Source organism: Podarcis gaigeae (genome assembly GCF_964106915.1).
Source record: "Podarcis gaigeae genome assembly, chromosome: 2".
NCBI classification, from domain to species: domain Eukaryota; kingdom Metazoa; phylum Chordata; class Lepidosauria; order Squamata; family Lacertidae; genus Podarcis; species Podarcis gaigeae.
In genome coordinates, this window is record NC_139679.1 from 76,621,652 (window position 1) to 76,640,267 (window position 18,616).

General features: G+C 43.0%; 1 protein-coding gene across 1 annotated transcript in view; it reads right to left on the reverse strand.

The window, feature by feature from the left end:
• LOC310839575 (inter-alpha-trypsin inhibitor heavy chain H3-like) overlaps nt 1-18,616 on the reverse strand; it is a 62,670-nt gene that overhangs the window by 4,704 nt on the left and 39,350 nt on the right. The window contains exons 24-30 of the mRNA XM_083728206.1: nt 17,607-17,775; nt 14,325-14,450; nt 11,226-11,407; nt 8,456-8,641; nt 7,701-7,840; nt 5,772-5,926; nt 738-797 (exon numbers count right to left, since the gene is read on the reverse strand). Coding sequence (XP_083584332.1) covers nt 738-797; nt 5,772-5,926; nt 7,701-7,840; nt 8,456-8,641; nt 11,226-11,407; nt 14,325-14,450; nt 17,607-17,775 — 1,018 coding nt within the window. The remainder of the gene's footprint in view (nt 1-737; nt 798-5,771; nt 5,927-7,700; nt 7,841-8,455; nt 8,642-11,225; nt 11,408-14,324; nt 14,451-17,606; nt 17,776-18,616) is intronic.

The following is an 18,616-nucleotide window of genomic DNA, read 5'->3' on the forward strand; positions in this document are numbered from 1 at the left end:
TGACAACCATATGTCAGGAGTGCTCTGATGGTGTTTCCTGCTTGGCAGGGGGTTGGACTCGATGGCCCTTGTGGTCTCTTCCAACTCTATGATTCTATGATTCTATGTAATTCTGCCTTAAGCATGCTAGAACCACCTATGCTCACAAAAATAGCTTTACTAATTGGGATCAAACACATTCACACACACCCCAACATAGTCATTGATTAAGAAAGAGAGTTGCGTTTGACAATGATTTTAATGTGATATAATGATTTAAGAGTTATTGATTTAATTATTACATGAATTATGTGTATGACAACTGAGTGTACAGGGTATGCAGGGATGATATCGGATGCCTATAACAACCCAAGCGTTAATGCCTATGGGGGTCTAACAGGGCTGATACTTTATTTATTTATTAAATTTCTATCCTGCCCTTTATCCAAACTATGGCTTTATGGCAATGCTGTCCAATTTGAATGTCATGGCATACCAAGGTTAGAGAAAACCAGAAAGTAAAGAAGGAAACTTGAATACGAGAGGAGAAGAGGGAGAGCAGGAGCCTTCCAGCACATTCCTAACTCTTCAAACCCTGGCTCATCATGAAATCTGAACTGGGAACTACCGATATGTCTCTGTGTTATGATGGAAATTGGTCACAATATGGAATGCTGTCTCGGAGACTGTAAAACTTAAGTGTTTTAGATCACAGATCTCACTATCCATTATCTGTAACAATTCAAAACAAAACTCACCGCTGGTATATCTGTGATAGTGTTGTGGTGCACTATATGCTGGAATAACAGGACGTGATGCTATGTAGAAATAAGAAAATGAGAGAGAGAGAGAGAGAGAGAGAGTCAGAAAGAGAGAGATGAATTTTCATATCAATTTTAAATAAATGTAACTTGATTATATACTGTTGCTGATCAGAACAGACAAAAGTAAAGGTTCAGTGAATCTTATGCTACTTCACAGTTTCATTGAAAAAATGTTGTTGTTATTACGGAATAAACAAAAGAGGTGAAATAACCATGATACAGGCAATAAAATAAACACAGATTATTATAGATTATATTCTAGCACAATGGTAAATATTCCATTTCATGCATTGAGGGGTCATCCCCCTCTCAGCACCCATGTGTTGTGGGAGTTTCCCCAATCCTCCAGAGCAAATCTGGGTGGTACTCTACTAAGCTTTACTCAGAGTAGACCTATTGAAATCAATGAACCTAGCTTAATAGTGTTCATTAATTTCAGCAGGTTTACTCTCAGTAAAACTTAGTGGCATACCACCCAGGAGAGCTGGTGCCAGCAAGTGTTGTTGACAAGACTGAATTAGAAGGCCTGATGTTGTATAAAGCCAAGTCTATGTTCCTATCTACCACATATGTCAGTCTTTGTAATGTGCAGTTGGTTAGATACAGGTCTTACTAGATTTCTGAATGGTAGCTGGAGTTCTTGGGGTCTATGGGGTATTAGGGGAAGGGACGCGGGTATAGGGACACGGGTGGCGCTGTGGGTAAAACCTCATGCCTAGGACTTGCCGATTGCATGGTCGGCGGTTCGAATCCCCACGACGGGGTGAGCTCCCATCGTTTGGTCCCAGCGCCTGCCAACCTAGCAGTTCGAAAGCACCCCCAGGTGCAAGTAGATAAATAGGGACCGCTTACCAGCGGGAAGGTAAATGGCATTCCGTGTGCTGCGCTGGCTCGCCAGATGCAGCTTGTCACGCTGGCCACGTGACCCGGAAGTGTCTGCGGACAGCGCTGGCTCCCGGCCTATAGAGTGAGATGAGTGCACAACCCTAGAGTCTGTCAAGACTGGCCCCTATGGGCAGGGGTACCTTTACCTTTAGTACCTCTTGTGGGAGACACTTCCTACTCCTTCTGGGGTAGCTTGCCAACCTTTGGTCCCCACCCTGCACACTGTTCTCTTGCTGGGCTGATGTTCTGGGGCTCTGAAACATTGCACCCTATTTTCCCTATGGTATCTTCTCTAATTGTCTTCTAAATGGTTATCAGAACATAGGGATGTTTACATGACTTCCTATACTGAAATGACATTTTGGATCAATGTGCAGATAAAAAGATAGCTACCCTTGTTTTGCAGTTCTTTAAATGTTGTGACACAGTTTTTGCAGTTTAAACTTGTCAACTGTGCAATATAATATGTATCCTGAATGAAAGTAAATGTTTAAATGTGTGTTGTGAGAGAAAACATGCATTTAGATACATATTTTGAGCAAAATAAGTATTTTATATGTGTTTTTAGAGAAATGCACATTTAAAAATGTATTTCATCAAGCATTTAAATATGTATTTAAGAAGAATTCTTTCAAAAATTCTCATGGAAATGAAACATAAATATGGGGGAAATTGTGTCAGAGTGGCATGGACCATAATAGATATGTACTGCTGTCCAGTTAAAGTTATACCTATAAAAAATGTTATTAGATTCATTTTGTTCTAAGGGTGGACAGATACAAAGGAGTGCATAGCTCCTGTACCTTTAACAGTTTTGTAGCAGAGTGATTTAAGCAAGTACACCTTATATTCGTCTGTTCAGCTCCTATATAGTAGCCCAGTTATCATTTGGCTATTGTATTTGCACATTATTATTATTATTATTATTATTATTATTATTATTATTATTATTATTTCTGAGTTCTAGATCTGACATCACAAACATAACTAACATTTAAAATTGCAGTAGCAATATTAACCATATGTGTGCTCAGTTTAGATTACTAATTCCAAAAACTTTCCTTAAAATCCTTACAGAGAAATCGGGGCAGTTTTCTTTCCATCACCAAAGCATCCAAAGCAACGAACAGCATGATACACAAATGACTTGGTACACTGTGTGAAATCTGTCCCTGCCAGGGACAAGGGTCCCCACATGATAGCTATTTAGTATACACTTGCTCAATAATGAAAGTAAAATAATAATTAACAGTAAAACGATCAATGCAATAAAACTTACCATCAGCTGTTTTCAACATGAAAAGAAAAAAAGAAGAAGAAAAGGGAGAGTTAAACATTTAGAAACATTCATTCTGACATAGATTACTTCAGCCTAGGACGTTTTGCCACTTGAGGCAAAACGGAAAATACCACATACACCCTCCTCACCTGCCTCCTCCTCCTTCTTTTGCTCAGTGCCCCCTACCACTGCTGCCACCACCACCTCTTCTGCAGCCGCTGTCTGAGGTGATTAGAGGCAGCCTGAGGAAGCCCCGGCACAGCAAGGGAGTAAAAGGAGGCCATAGAGGAGCAGGAGCTGAGCAGGCAGCAGAGAAGAAGGTGGCGGCAGAGGCTGCTAAGCGTATGAGGCACCAAGTAGTGCACAAAGAGGCCAGATCTGCTACCTGAGGCAACTGCCTCACTCCACCTCATGGGTGGGCTCACCCTGAAGTACTTTGAAAGCAAACCAACAGTAGAACATTCTCAACAGAATCTGGATACATCCAAGATATCAGATATATAAAGGATTGTGGAATAACCACTTGCAGTCCCAGGCGTTGTGCTCCCTAGCCCCCAACCCCAAGAAATCAAAGACTGATATTGGATCAAAACAGGCCACAATATATTGAATACAGATGAAACAGGATTGGCTTGGGCATGGGGCAATTAAATACTTCCAGCCCGCCTGCCGGAAGTCATGCTATGGTCAATCCAAGTGGGGGTTCCTAACAGGGCCATAGCTAGGGGGTGGTGAAGAAGGCCAGCGCCAGGGGCACAGGTGAGGGGGAGGGGAAATCAGCTAAAAATGTTTCCATAAATATGTTCATAAATAAAAATATTGATTATTGCCTCATAAGAAAAGGTTTTAAATAGAGGGTCTTTGTATGATATGTGGGGGAATTGAATGGGTGGAGGGGGTGGGTTGGAAGAGAGCTCTGCCCCCCGTCCCAGCCCACATTTGAGCTTGCACCCCCATTCGCCAATCCTGGGTGCAGGCTAGGATCCGTCTCCCGATAGGTGGTGTGGGCTTAGACTCACGCCACCCATCAGAACAGGAGGCCGATCCTGGGATTCCTTGCTGGGGCCTGGAAAGAGTCTCTGCCATCCACCAACTCTGCCGCACCACAAGGGTGAGCAGACCTCTACTGCTACAGACTGAATCAAGCATGGTAATGACACCTGAGGTGTATATATGTATCAGCCGCCATCCATATTCTTTTGACACTGTGTTGTTTTCACTGATTTTAATATTGCATTTTGCTAGTGTCATGTAACTCACCCTGGAGCTTTATGCTGAAGGGTGGGTAAGAAATCTAATAAATCAAGAGGAGAGCGCAAAATATGGTCTGAAGCTCAACATAAAAAAAAAAATAATAATATCATGGCCACTGGGCCCATCACCTCCTAGCAAATAGAAGGGGAAGAAATGGAGGCAGTGAGAGATTTTACTTTCTTGGGCTTCATGATCACTGCAGATGGTGACAGCAGTCACGAAATTAAAAGACTCCTGTTTCTTGGGAGAAAAGCGATGACAAACCTAGACAGCATCTTAAAAAGCAGAGACCTCACCTTGCCAACAAAGGTCCATATAGTAAAAGCTATGGTTTTCCCAGTAGTGATGTATGGAAGTGAGAGCTGGGCCATAAAGAAGGCTGATCGCCAAAGAATGAATGTTTTTGAATTATGGTGCTGGAGGAGACTCTTGAGAGTCCCATGGACTGCAAGAAGATCAAACCTATCCATTCTTAAGGAAATCAGCCCTGAGTGCTCACTGGAAGGACAGATCCTGAAGCTGAGGCTCCAAGACTTTGGCCACCTCATGAGAAGAGAAGACTCCCTGGAAAAGACCCTGATGTTGGGAAAGATTGAGGGACAAGGAGAAGGGGACGACAGAAGATGAGATGGTTGGACAGTGTTTTTGAAGCTACCAACATGAGTTTGACCAAACTGCAGGAGGCGGTGGAAGACAGAAGTGCCTGGCGTGCTCTGGTCCATGGGGTTACAAAGAGTCGGACACAACTAAATGACAATAACAACAATAAATCATAATCCTAATCTAATGGCCTTTGCTCTGAGGTAGATTTAGTTCTTCATTCCACTTAAGGCTTATACCCAATTGTGTTCTTCTGCAGATGGAAGCTACTTTGATCCAGCAGAAGATTCTGTAAGTAGAAAGTGGAGGTACAATTTTTGCTGATCCCACCCCCATCTGCATCTCTTCTGCACACACACAGAACCTGTGGCAGGGATTAGGCAGTGTAAAAGCACCTCCCCATCTGCACTTATGGAAATCTCAAGAGCCTTCTGCCAGCAGGAGTGAACCAGCTGGATGCAACCCAATATTTTATAGTTATTCACCTAGGATAGATATGTTCTATACATACAGCTGTAATGAATGTGAGGAGTCATGTCACCCAATCACCAGCTACTTAATGAAACCAGATGTAATCTCAGATTGTTGCCACAGGTTCTTTGTCACTTCTTCTACTCTGCTTTCAAACAAGGTGTGAAGACAGATCTTCCACATCAGAACCTAGTCAAATACCAACACCAGTCCTTTTCTGGGTATCAGCAGAAATACTGCTGATATTCTTTCCAATGCCAGTTATTGGCCAGGAAACTTTAATTTGTGTGTGTGTGGACTTACAAATCTCTTTCCCTTGGAAAAAAACAAGTCAATTTGCTATTTTTGTAGTGAATAAAATCTACACTGCAGTGCCATGTACTTTTCAAACTTTATCTTCACCTTCAACAATGAAATTGGGAGTCAGGATCACAACCCCCCAGGTAAAATAAAATAAATACGGTATAATATATCTCTACCTTCCAGAGGCTTGTCAGCAATTGCAGTCTCATTCACGGTGTCTTCTGGCTTTGTAACTACCATCGATGTTAAAGGAGTCACAAACTTGTATTTCAGAGACATGTCCAAGATTTCAGCAGTCAGATTAGTCTTTTCGTCTCCCGTTGCTACATTGCTGGATGAAAGGACAGCATCAAGTAAATTGGTTGCCCCCATAGGCGCCAACTCCATGGGGCCTGAGGGGGCCCGAGCCCCCTCAAAAATTTGTTTGGGGGGCTCTGCCCCCCCAATAATTTAAGAAAATTATTAGTTATATTATGCTTTGTAAAATCACAAAATTATGTTGGTATTTTTTATTTTCCTTGTTTGACGATAGTTACCTTTTAAAATACATTCAGTAATGAGTTAAAACAAAGCCACTCCCGATCTAGAGAGGGGGTGGGGTTGCGGGCTCTCGACCCATCAACAATCTCGCGGGGCTGGTGTCAGCCCCACGAGAAGCGGGGATTCCCCCTAGCTCATTAATATTCACTGCTCATGGCGGCAGCCAATCGGCTGCCGCAAAGGGTGGGCCCTCACAGGTTCACTTAAGGTCGGGGCAGCCCGGGGCTCGCCCCTTTCGTTCCCCCAGCAGCAGCGGTTTGGAGGTCTTGGGCCCCCCCAATATTTTTTATAAGTCGGTATGGGCCCCCGCCCCCCAATATTTTTTATAAGTCGGCGCCCCTGGTTACCCCCATATGTTGTATTACATCAAAAGTGGCTAGTCTGGGGCCCTCCAGATGTCGCTAGGACCCCAACTCCCATCAGCCCCATCTAGCACAGCCAGGGATTTTGGGAGTTGTGGTCCAAAACATTAGGAGGGCCACACATGAGCCACCTCAGTGTTGCAGTCAATGCACAGATGGTTTAAAAAGGATTAGAGTACTTCATTTAGGATAAGTCTGTCTATGGCTATTAACCATCATAACAGCTAAAAGCAGAACCTCTGTGTTTTAAATGCAGCATAACTGCATAGAAGTATTTGTTCCTTGATGGGAAATAAGATATAGTTCTAGAAATGATCAAGGGTGTCTGCATTCACACTGCTTCTGCAATAAATCTCTGCTAGAGACAGAGGGCCTTTGTTATGTGCAGCAGCTGAAAGTGCAAATCCTGAACCCAACTCTGGCAACAATTTTGAAAAATTTGGTGGGCCAAAAAAAGGGAATATATTTGAAAACATCAGCTGAGGTTGGAGAACAGAGAAGGCAGAGTTCTTTGTTTTAGGGAACTGCCACGTAAGATGATTACATGGCATTAATGAGGGCAAACCATTCTGAAACATGCACAGTAGTACGGTTGAAAGAGAACACAATTCCAACGGCTTCAAGAGAACATTGGATATATAGGGTAGATTACAATCTTTAATCGGATGCCTCTTTGGTAGCTTGTTGGTTAAGACACTCTTTCCTCCCACCTCGGAAAAGGAAGACTTTTAATCAAGTGAGGAGACCTCTCTGTGTCACAAGCATTTAAGTTTTCGGCTACGGGGAATGGCTGAAACTGAAGAGCTAGATTTAGGGTTTAAGGTTCACTGTACTTGAAATGCCTTCACAAAGCAGAAGACCAGTGCTATTTTTATAGAAAAAATAGGTGTCGGAACTCACCCTTGTTCGCTTATAATGGCAATGGTGCCCACCTGAGAGGTGCCAGAACTGAGTTCCGGCTGAAAAAAAGCCGTGCATAAGACTGATCCATTAGAAGGGTGCTTTTATTCCACTTAAGACAAATGCCCTCCTAAAAAAAATGAGGGCAATTCCAGAACAATCCTATGATGTACAGTCCTACCATGTTCAATTGTCCACACTCTAGGAAATCCTGCATTGGATTTCAGCTTTATTCAATTAGATGTGGGATATTTCTCCAAATTTTTGATCTTATTCGTGACATCAGAAAGCACCACCCAATACCGTTTTTCCAGAAGCTGTTGAATGGTGAGATAAGCCCAAAGTCTCTCAATAAAATCCCCAAATATGTATTTCTGTTCTTCAGTAGCTTTAGCTGTTTCTTCAACATCTGCTTGTTCAGCGTAAGTCACATCTTGTTCTGCCTGTTAGGCATTTTAAAGAAATACTTAATTTTATTCATTAGCTTGCTTGCAACATCTGTATACTACCTTTTTCCAAAGCAACCAAGTTAAGTTACAGTTTAAAATAATAGCTTGCAAATAAAAGGCAAAAGACAAAAAGCAGCAAGAAGGGAAGCGAAAAATAAGCAAGGTTGGGTTCTAAAGATTTCATACCTCTGCATAATATCTATGGGGAATGGCTGTTCATGAAGGCAGCTATGGGAGTTGGCTAGCCAAGTGGCCTTTGGCTCTCGTTTTGGTAAGTTTTCAGACAGAAAGCTGAAAAATATGGATCTAAACGGCAGTGCCTCACGGAGTGAAAATTCTGGACAAGTTCATTTCCATGTTGGTCAGGAATGGGTTAGGGGTAGGCATAATGGGAATCATAGGCAACTACAGGATCAGAAACAATCATCTTTCTCTCACACACAAGCAAACATGAACTCACACACAGCAAGAAGCTCCTAACTTTATCTACAGAGCTATAGTCCTACCTTTTAAAATGGCAAGCGCTGCCAGGAAAGAAAGTTTAACCACACACACACACACACACACACACACGTACGTTATAATTGCCAGACCTAACAAGACACTTACCCCATGAGCTTTCACCTCTGCAGTAATACTGTTTAGGTCATTGTCTATAATACGTCCAGCCACAACAATTTCAGAACCAGCATAATAGTGCTTAAAATTATTTTGAGTCAAGTCAGAGATGGCATTTTCAGGGTACTTAAACTCTACTTCTGTAAGTAAGGGATTGGCCACCTCATTATAAAAGTCCTAGAAAATAAAAATAAATAAACCAACACTTAAACACAGCCTAGTTTCAGTGCATATTTTTGTAAAGAGAAAAAGAATGCATATATACATATACAAACATGTAGATAATAAAATTATCTCCTGGTGATCTTGGTCCATCAAATGTTTTGTGCCTGCTTCAGAATAGTATCTGCTTTGTTTATTGTGCCCCACTTTGGGATTACTTATTGATGAAGGAAATGTTTAAAATGCTCTTATATAAAAATAAACAAATTTACTGTAGACTTAATCTGACTCATAGACTTGTGAGGGTTTTGCTATAAGGCCAAAATGCTGCTTTAATTTCCTTGGAGGAAAAGCAAAATGATAAAGAAATCCAAACACAGAACAAGGCAAGCTCTCCAGTACAAGATTGCTACTGATCAATCTCTGCACATTAGAAGTAGGAGAATTTCACCTCTGCATGCTGAACAAAGGCCATAAAACCATAAAATGTGGAGTCAGCTGGAATCTCAATGGTCATCTAGCTCAATCCACTATAGCAGGTCTGGGTAGCCTTTGGCCCTCCAGATGTTGCTGGCCTACAATTCCCATCAGCGTCAACCAGCATAGCCAAAGACCAGGGATGAAGAAAACTGTAGTTCAGCAACATCTGGAGGGCCAAAGGTTCTTCATACAGGCACTACAGCATCCCTCTTAGGCAACCACCCTCTCTCTGCTTAAAAATCTCTACTGAATCGAAGGAAATACACAACATTATATTCTTGGTATTCCAAAGCACATGTTGTTCCTAACATTCTAGTTGAATTTTGCTTTTATCCTTATGAACAGAAAGAGTTGAGGAGAGGTGGCCTTGCTAGGGCAGATTAGGGACAGTTATTCTCCTGTTTGGCCCCTTTCTATAGGGCTGAGCAAAGCAGAGCAGGGTTGTTGTTGTTTTAGCAATACTGTTATGAATTTGCCCGGGGGCGGGGGGCGGTGCAGACTCCTCATAATTTCTGGATTTAGTAAAAGTTTGAATTAATCAAGGTTTGATTAAATTTTGCCAAACACGGAACCCCCCTGGTAATGAGTAATGAGCCAAGCCAGCTGGGAATAAATAATAATAATAATAATAATAATAATAATAATAATAATAATAATATCTTATTTATACCCCACCCATCTGGCTGGGTTTCCCCAACCACCTGGGCTGCTTCCAACAGAATATTAAACAGAATAAAACTTCAAACATTAAAAACTTCCCTAAACAGGGCTGCCTTCAGATGTATTCTAAAAGTCAGATAGTTGTTTATTTCCTTGACATCTGGTGGGAGGGCGCTCCACAGGGTGGGCACCATCACCAAGAAGGCCCTCTGCCTGGTTCCCTGCAACCTCACTTCTTGCAGTGAGGGAACAGCCAGAAGGCCCTCAGAGCTGGACCTCAGTGTCCGGGCTGAACGGTGGGAATAGAGATGCTCCTTCAGGAAAACTGGGCCGAAGCCATTTAGGGCTTTAAAGGTCAGCACCAACACTTTGAATTGTGCCCGGAAACGTACTGGGAGCCATGTAGATCTTTCAGGACCAGTGTTATGTGGTCTCGGCGGCCACTCCCAATCACCAGTCTAGCTGGATGGGTCAGTAGCAGTCGACAAAGGCCAGGGATCACCCATCAAGGAAACCATCAGAGGGCAAGACTGCCAGGTAAAGAGAAGTGGGAGCCCTTATTTGCTGGGGTGCTAGTGGGCAGAGGCAAAGACCAGGTTTAGGGTTTCAACTTTGAATGACGTAGGCTGTGGGGTGGTCCTGGGAGTCAGTTAGCTGTGAGAGGGAGAAGGAAGGGCAGAACTCCATGTGAGATGGGGATGGCAGGATAGAACTAAGGGACACAGTGGGTGGTTTTTTTTGCTGTCCTTTAAATCTAGGGGAAGCCAGACCCTCATAAGATGCTCTGAATGCTCTGCCATCTTTCATTCTAAATGCAGGAATCCAGCCTCCAGCTCGACAACACAGGAAGCATAGTTAAGTAGAGAGAATGATTTATTGATCAAGTACACAGATAATGCCGGACAGCATTAACCCAGCTGCCACCCTCATGAATTACGATGACTCTTCTGCTGAGTCCCTCCCCTTCCTCCAATTTAAATGGGATTTCTGCCCCTTACGTTTCTGCTTCCGCCTCCTATCACACACCCTCCCCTAGCGGCGACTCTGTGGGCTCATTGGATCCCCTCCAACTTCTTCCTGAGAAGACAGACCTGCATTCCTGAGGGTGGGGAAGTCGGCCCTCAGCTAGGCTCCTCTCTTCTGTTAGTTAATCCTGTTTCTTCCTGCCTACTTCCTCCACTGAAAGCTGGCTGGGCTGGCTCAGTCGTGACACAGGTTGTACACATGTCTAAATCAGTATCTGCTGTGCCTCATTGTCCCAAAAGGAAACACAAACCCTGGTTAAATATTCCTGCAACCCCTGGAATCTTGTACCATTTGTGGAGATTGGGGTGGTGTGTAACAATACCATGCTGCGGTACTAAAGTGGATGAGTCTTCATTCTGAAAATAACAGTAGCTTATCTGTTTTAACCTTTAAAAAAAATAATCAATTGTCACCTAATGTTATCATATTTTACCTGTAACTGTAGGGCTGAATCAGAATCTTCATAGATACGACGAGCCACTCCATTGTTCTCCGTGGCCAACTTTTCTAAAAAGCCATAGTCAAGGTCATAACCAAACCCAAGATTATATATGGGGAATTTCCCTTGAGTTGCATTTTTGGTTCTGAGTAAAATTTCTTGGATGCTACTCACTCCTGTATGAAAACACAGACAATAATTAATGTTGAATAGGTTTCTCATGGTTACACACATTTATAGAAAAAAGCAACAAAAATCCTGTTATACTTGTTTCTGAGATACCAGTATTAATGTTTTTCTCTTCCCAAATAGGAAAAAAGTTTAGAACACATTCAGCAGGATCATTCATCTTGTAGATAGGAATTCAAGGTGGCCACTTATAGAAACCATGTGACTATGTTTAATAAACGTACTTCTTGCCAACTCACATGATCTATACACTGAATTACTATTTTTATAATACATCACAGAACTTGTATAGATAACAACGAGCAACTAAATGTGCCCATACACCAGGGATACCCTGAAGCAGTGGTTCCCAATTAGGGGTCTGAAGACCCCTGGGGGTCCGCAGCCCCATCCCTTGCCTAATTTTTTGTCATTTTTGCATGGTAATATCACAGATATATGGACTGTTTCAGCACTGTGAGGTTTTTCGATATATTGGCCAAGATCAGTTTTGAAATCACACAATACGCAGCAATATCGCTCCTCACATAAGGGAGAGCAGGACAACCAATTTCAAGGTACTGCTGATATCGCATGGTGACCTCAGCCGATAACAGCGCTGATCTGAGCTGCCTTCCTCTCATGCTGACGCAGAACAGGGCAGTCAATCGCCCTCACTTCAGGGCACCGTGGCGTTACCTTGCCTGGGCACTGAGGCAGAGCAGCTTTTCCCAGTCAGCAAGAAAGCAGCACCAGCCACAGTGGACGTGGATCTTCACTGGTTGCTCTGCTGATGCACCCCCCATCCCCATCCCCTCCCACTCAAACCATGCAGAGGAGGTGACTCCACCTCCTCTCCCCCCCCCAATCTCTGTGACTGCTCTTTCCCTCACCCCCACGCCTGATCTCCAATTTAAGACATTGTGATATATCAGAATATCGCAATGTTTAGCTGCTGATATATCGCAATGTTGAAAACCAGATATCGCTCAGCCCTAGTCTGTTTTTTTAGTATACTTAAAATCTTTTGCTTATTATGGGCTATCCCACATTTAGTTCAAAAAATTGCTTTCCAGAGGTAACTAGCGCAGAGTTGTCAAAATGTTCAAAAGTAGGGGGTCCATGGCATTGCCTTTTTTATATAAATGCTTTTTATTAACTTATTATTACAGCACATACACACACAACACTTAAAAAACAAACTACAAAAGAAAACATAAAATAAATGATAAACTGGATCAAAATAAATGAGCCATAAATCCGCAAGTTTCTGCACACGGACTTATGTTATCCAAGCTTTAGTTCTTATTCTGTTCTAATAGACTTCCTTCCTGCTTAACACAGGTCTGATTTTAAACTTGATAAACTGTTTCTTTCTCATTTCGTCTTTTCTACCCTTCTCCATATGTTGTATTCGTAAACCATACTTTGTTTTTGCAAAAATTATTTGAAGCATGTCCAGGTTTTAATTTGAGGGCACTGTTGTTGTTTTTATCTGTCATTTTTGCCAATTCAAGGTAATCAAATAATCTCTCTTGCCACTCTTTTTTTTTGTTGGTACTGTTTCACTTTTCCAGTTTTTTGCATGTCAGTCACTTCTTCCTGCCCGTCTCAGAGATCTCTCCAACAGGTTCCAATTTTCTGTAGTTCAATATCCTTGATTTGCAAATTAGCAATTAAGTCCTTAAGTTCTTCTTTTTGCAATATTTTAGAGCACAGTGTCTATTTAAACTGTGTTTGAGGGTCACCTTCATCCTCCCCCTCGTAACATTAGACTCCTTTTTTGCTATCAAATTGTCTGCCGATCATTGTACATACCTTTGTAGGTCTTTCTTCTTTGTTTGCCAGCCAGCAGTCTTATTATTTTAGTCTCAGATTATGGAGAGATCTGTCGCTGAATCACTCAGGCTTTCGATGCATCACATAGAAAGGGAAGGCACTGTACTGGAGTTCTCCCTCTCTCCCTGCCACTTTACTAAGTGCAGGAGCTGTTGGGAAACCCCTTTTTGTGCAGCTTGGCTGGGTCAGAGCTCAGAACCCTTTTCTGACCCTTTTTATGGGTATTGTGTTGCCTTCGCTCCCCTTTTACCCTTTTCTATGATTGAGTCCTCCCAACAAGCTCGCTGGATGAACTCATGACCTGAACGTGATTGCGACTGATCCGCAAGTCCCATGGCTTTGCTTTTGAAAAATAGGGGGTCCTCAGTAATTAGCTAATTGGGAACCACTGCCCTAGAGAAAATCCCTTCAATGATGTCAAAGGCTTAGTGCTGTCCAGCTGGCCATAGATAAGACTCCGGGCCCCCAGCCAGTTCCAAACAATTGATTTATTTGACAAAGTTCAAAAGTACATCTCCAGTGTTTCCATTAACCTCCTTCCCCTTGTGCGCAGTTGCTCCCTCTAATGTTACTTCCTCCTTTTCCACACCCAGCATGCAAGTCTGCGAAAACTCCTCCCCTTACTTCCTCTGTGTACAGCATGACTTGTCCCAGGCTCATCCTCCTCCCCCTCTACGTCAGACTGTCAGACGACAAGCTGCTGATAATCTCTTTAGGCTCTCTATAACTGCTGGTTTCTGTCCTTTCATCTTTTCCCGTTTGCCTCTCCCTGACAAATGAAGAAAGGCTTACTTTTGGGCTCACACTAATAATATTGACATAGTTTCAACAAAGTATCAGACAGAAAATAACCATTAAAAATCATTTAGAAATACACATGTTTTCACAATGCAGTATTGAATGTATCAAAGAGCAGGCCTTTGAATGTTGTGAATCTTGACCTTTCTACTGAAAATTCCTTACTCCTCCGATCTGCAGCAATTGAAATTTGAAATAACACCTCTGCTATAAATTTCTGTGAAGATTTATCATTTTCCATAGCAATCTTATCACATGTCAAAGTTATTTGCTTGTCAGGAAACATACCTTCATTGGGTCGGCCATCGGATAATATCATAATTAAAGAAGCACTCCTTTCGGGCAAAGTTCCAGCTTCCTGAGCTTCCTTCAGCATTTTAATTCCGGTTATTAATCCACCAAAAAGATTTGTCACTGGAACATAGAGGAGTAAATTGTAAAAACAGAGTGTGACTAGAAAGCTCTTTTGATCACTAACTGTGGATTTTCTTCTGTGGGATGAAAGAGAAGCCACAGTAATATGCCAGAGCGAAATAGACTTTTAGAATGAATATTACATTAGCTGAAGGATCGCATTTCCTGTACGTGTCTACCTCTTCAGATAATCTGAATAGTGTAACATCTGAAATACACTTCTTTGGGAATATGGAGAGGACTTTTTCTGTGGCAGGCTGTGAAACGCCACCCCAATGAGGCACAGCTCACTTCTTCTTGCCTTCCAGACATTATGCAAAACCTTACTTTTCAAGAGGACGTTTGGGTTGCAGGCAACTGTTTTATTAAATGGATTTCAAACTGCAGAATGGTTCTTTTTAATGTATTTTTCTTATTAAAGATTTCTTGTGCAACATCTCTTTTTTCTTGTTACATTTTCTACAGGTCAGTTTCATTTGTTGAGACATTAGTGTTACATTAGGAAGAAAAGGGGGGAAGAGGTGGAGAGGGCCATGGGAGTGTGGTGGGGTCGGGGGCGATGTTTCCATTTTACTTAATGTATGTGTGGGGTTTTGTGTCAGCGTCGCTTGTGCAGGTTCTCTTTGCTATTCGCTTGTGTTCCTTGTGCTTGTTTGTGATTGGCTGTGGTGAACTTTGTTTTCATGTTTGAGTGGGGTGGGTGAGTGTTTTTGAATCAGGTTAGCCATATTGATTTGTATGCTGTTGGTGGGTTCTTGTCGTTGTCTTGTTGAGCTGTGTATGTGATAAAGGGGAGCCATAGCGGGGTGAAGGCATCTTCTTCTATTTGTCCCTGTGTCAATTTCAGTTTATTGGTTAATTTTTCTAGTGAGGCTGTTTCCCATACTATTTGATACCGCTGGTCCATGCTTACTCCTGACAGGTCTCTCCAGTGTCTGGTTATGATGTTTCTGGCTGCTGAGAGTAGGTAGGTAATAATAATAATAATAATAATAATAATAATTTATTTATACCCCGCCCATCTGGCTGGGTTTCCCCAGCCACTCTGGGCGGCTTCCAACAAGACACTAAAATACAATAACCTATTAAACATTAAAAGCTTCCCTAAACAGGGCTGCCTTCAGATGTCTTCTAAAAGCTTGGTAGTTATTTTTCTCTTTCACATCTGGTGGGAGGGCGTTCCGCAGGGCGGCTGCTACTACTGAGAAGGCCCTCTGCCTGGTTCCCTGTAACTTGGCTTCTTGCATCGAGGAAACCGCCAGAAGGCCCTAGGTGCTGGACCTCAGTGTCCGGGCAGAATGATGGAGGTGGAGACACTCCTTCAGGTATACTGGTTAGGGCTTTAAAGGTCAGCACCAACACTTTGAATTGTGCTCGGAAACCTACTGGGAGTTCTTTGTGGGGTAAGTGGGCATTGTTGTCTTGGAAGATGCTTATGGGGCCAGTATTTTATTTAGCCATTTGTTCCTTGCCTTTCTACAATGAAAATCAAACTCAGTACTCCAATAACTGCCTGAAATGTGGCATGTGTGTCACGTGCCAAGACCCCGTTACCCAGTCGCTCCCTATGTAATGATATAACCAGATGCTATAGAGTTTTGGGGTTCAAATAGGCCACAACTTTATTGGTTACAGTTGTGAAAGGTTTGGCATAGGCACTCGGTGATGCCATTTATTTAACTCCAGACAGTTTGCTTGGAGGGTATGTAGGGGTAAACCACATCATGCGTGGGCCCTATGATCTACATCAAATAGGGGTATACCCCAAGGGGTCCCTGCTGGAAGAGTTCTATGGCTCTAGCTCCTGTCTGGGGGTTGGGCAGAAGCAACATGGATACTGTTATGTAGTGAAGTTTCACCCTGGGCCAGCAGGGGGATACTGTATATAGTTTTCACTCAGGTCTGTAGATAGTTTTCCCTCAGGTCCGCGTCAGTTATTTTAGGCGGGAACTCTGGGCTGTTGTTGTTACAATGTTGACAGCCGGCTGCCTATAAAAGCAGGCCGGCTGAGCTGTTTGCAGTCAGTTCTATTCCAGCTTACGAAATAAAGAGCTATTTGGAGAAATCGCTGGTCGTCGGCTATGTCAACCCACAACATAACAGATACCATTAACCAAGGAGGGGCAGGCAGAAGCTACAACCTTCCCTCCAACCAAGACTAAGGCTTGCTCAGTGCCCAACCTCAGAAAGTTGTGGTGATTGTTATGAGGTAGGTGAAAATCAAGTGGCCAGTGCCAATTTGCCAAGTGGAAAAATTCCTGCCTGACCCCCAAATATGGAGGCCAACAATGTTCCTAGCAAGGTCTCAGCATAAAAGAAGCAGCATTTGAAAAAAGGGTGGGAGACCCAATGGAGAAACAGAGGAGTGTTGGGCAGCCTCAATTTATTTTCCCCAGGGAAGGACCCAAGTGATGCCCATTGGCCGGTTGGGCCCACCCTGTGGGGAACCCCCAGACCTAGGCCTGCCTGCTGTTGGCAAATCTGCAGGCAGGCTTACAGTCCTCCCCAGCTGGCTGCCAAATCTCTGATGTGGGGCTAAGGCCAGGCCACAAAGCTGCCTGACTGTTTAAGGTAATACAGAATACCTGAAAACGTAAGTGTAAGGTAAGCAGAATACCTGAAAACATTGTGTAAATTGCAAGGAAAATGCATACATTACAGGCAGGGGAAGAGCAGCAGGGCCATTCACTGAAACAAATGGGAATAAAAACTTAAGAAAAGCCTATCCATCACTATTGTGTCAGTGACCTGCTTTTCAGCAGAGGGTGTGTTTTTTTTAAGCAGTTCAGAGCCTCCATAACCCTTCTCTGTGCTGGCATAGATTAGGCAACTATAGACTTTTTGCTGTGGCAACCTATCTCTGGAATATTGTCAGCATGGAGGTTGATCTTACACCAAATATTGCAACCTTTTAAACCATGTAATGATATTTTCATTTACTTTGGCTTTTTAAAAATATTATATTTTTATTATAATACAGCTAATAGAACTGCTGATAGAAATATTGTCCTGCTGTAGAATAATTATTTTAGTGTTTTATTTCCGAATATTGTTTTATTTTTTTATTAACTACAAGCTGCTCTGAAGTTCTTCAAAGGGAAGGGCGGAATATTACATTTGTTAAATAAATAAAACCCCATTCCTCCTGCAACTTACTTCCACGAGTATCAATACTCTGAACATAGCGTCTTGCTTCAGCCAGGTTTTCAGGAGTAGCTTGTATTAAGGTATCTTTCCATTTCTCTACATCACTCCCAAACAACACAATATTGAAGTGGTCTTCTTCCTTTATGTCTTCTAATATTTTTAACAATGCCTCCTTTGTCTAAAGTACAAATAATGAAGGGCAAACAATTAAAGCCAGAGCACTGATGAAGAAACAGAACCTAAAGGGGCTCAGAGTCAAAAGCCCTTGTAGGAATGTAAGTGGGACATACAGATGGATGACGAGCAGAAGAAAGGTCTGTGGGCCAAGTCTCCATTCATGTTCTCCTGCAATGATTTTGCAAAGCTTTTTGCAGATAAAATCGCTCAGATTCGGGAAGAAGTAGACTCCACTGTGGGAGCAGGGCCGGGGCGGGAGAGTGCTAGAGTTCTGTCTAGTCAAGTTGAGTGGGATCAATTCCAATCTGTTACCTCCGAGGATGTGGACAGGCTGCTTGGACGAGTGAAACCAGCCACCTGTCTCCTGGATCCTTGCCCATCCTGGCTTATAAAAGCTAGCCGGGAAGGACTGGGCGATGGGCTTCGTGGGGTGGTGAATGCTTCCCTCCATGAGGGAGCCTTCCCAGACCCGCTGAAAGAGGCAGTTATTAAACCGCTTCTTAAAAAACCATCTTTAGATGCGGCCACAATGGCCAACTATCGCCCAGTCTCAAATCTTCCATTCTTGGGCAAGGTGATTGAGCGAGCTGTTGCCAAACAACTCCAGGCACGCCTGGAAGAAGCGGACCATTTGGATCCCTTCCAGTCGGGATTCAGGCCTCATCATGGGACTGAAACTGCCTTGGTCGCACTGGTTGATGATCTCCAGCGGGCTAGGGACAAAGGTGAGAGCTGTTTCCTAGTTCTGCTGGATCTCTCAGTGGCGTTTGATACCATCGACTATAACATCCTTCTGGACCGTCTTGAGGGGCTGGGAGCTTGGGGGACTGTCATACAGTGGT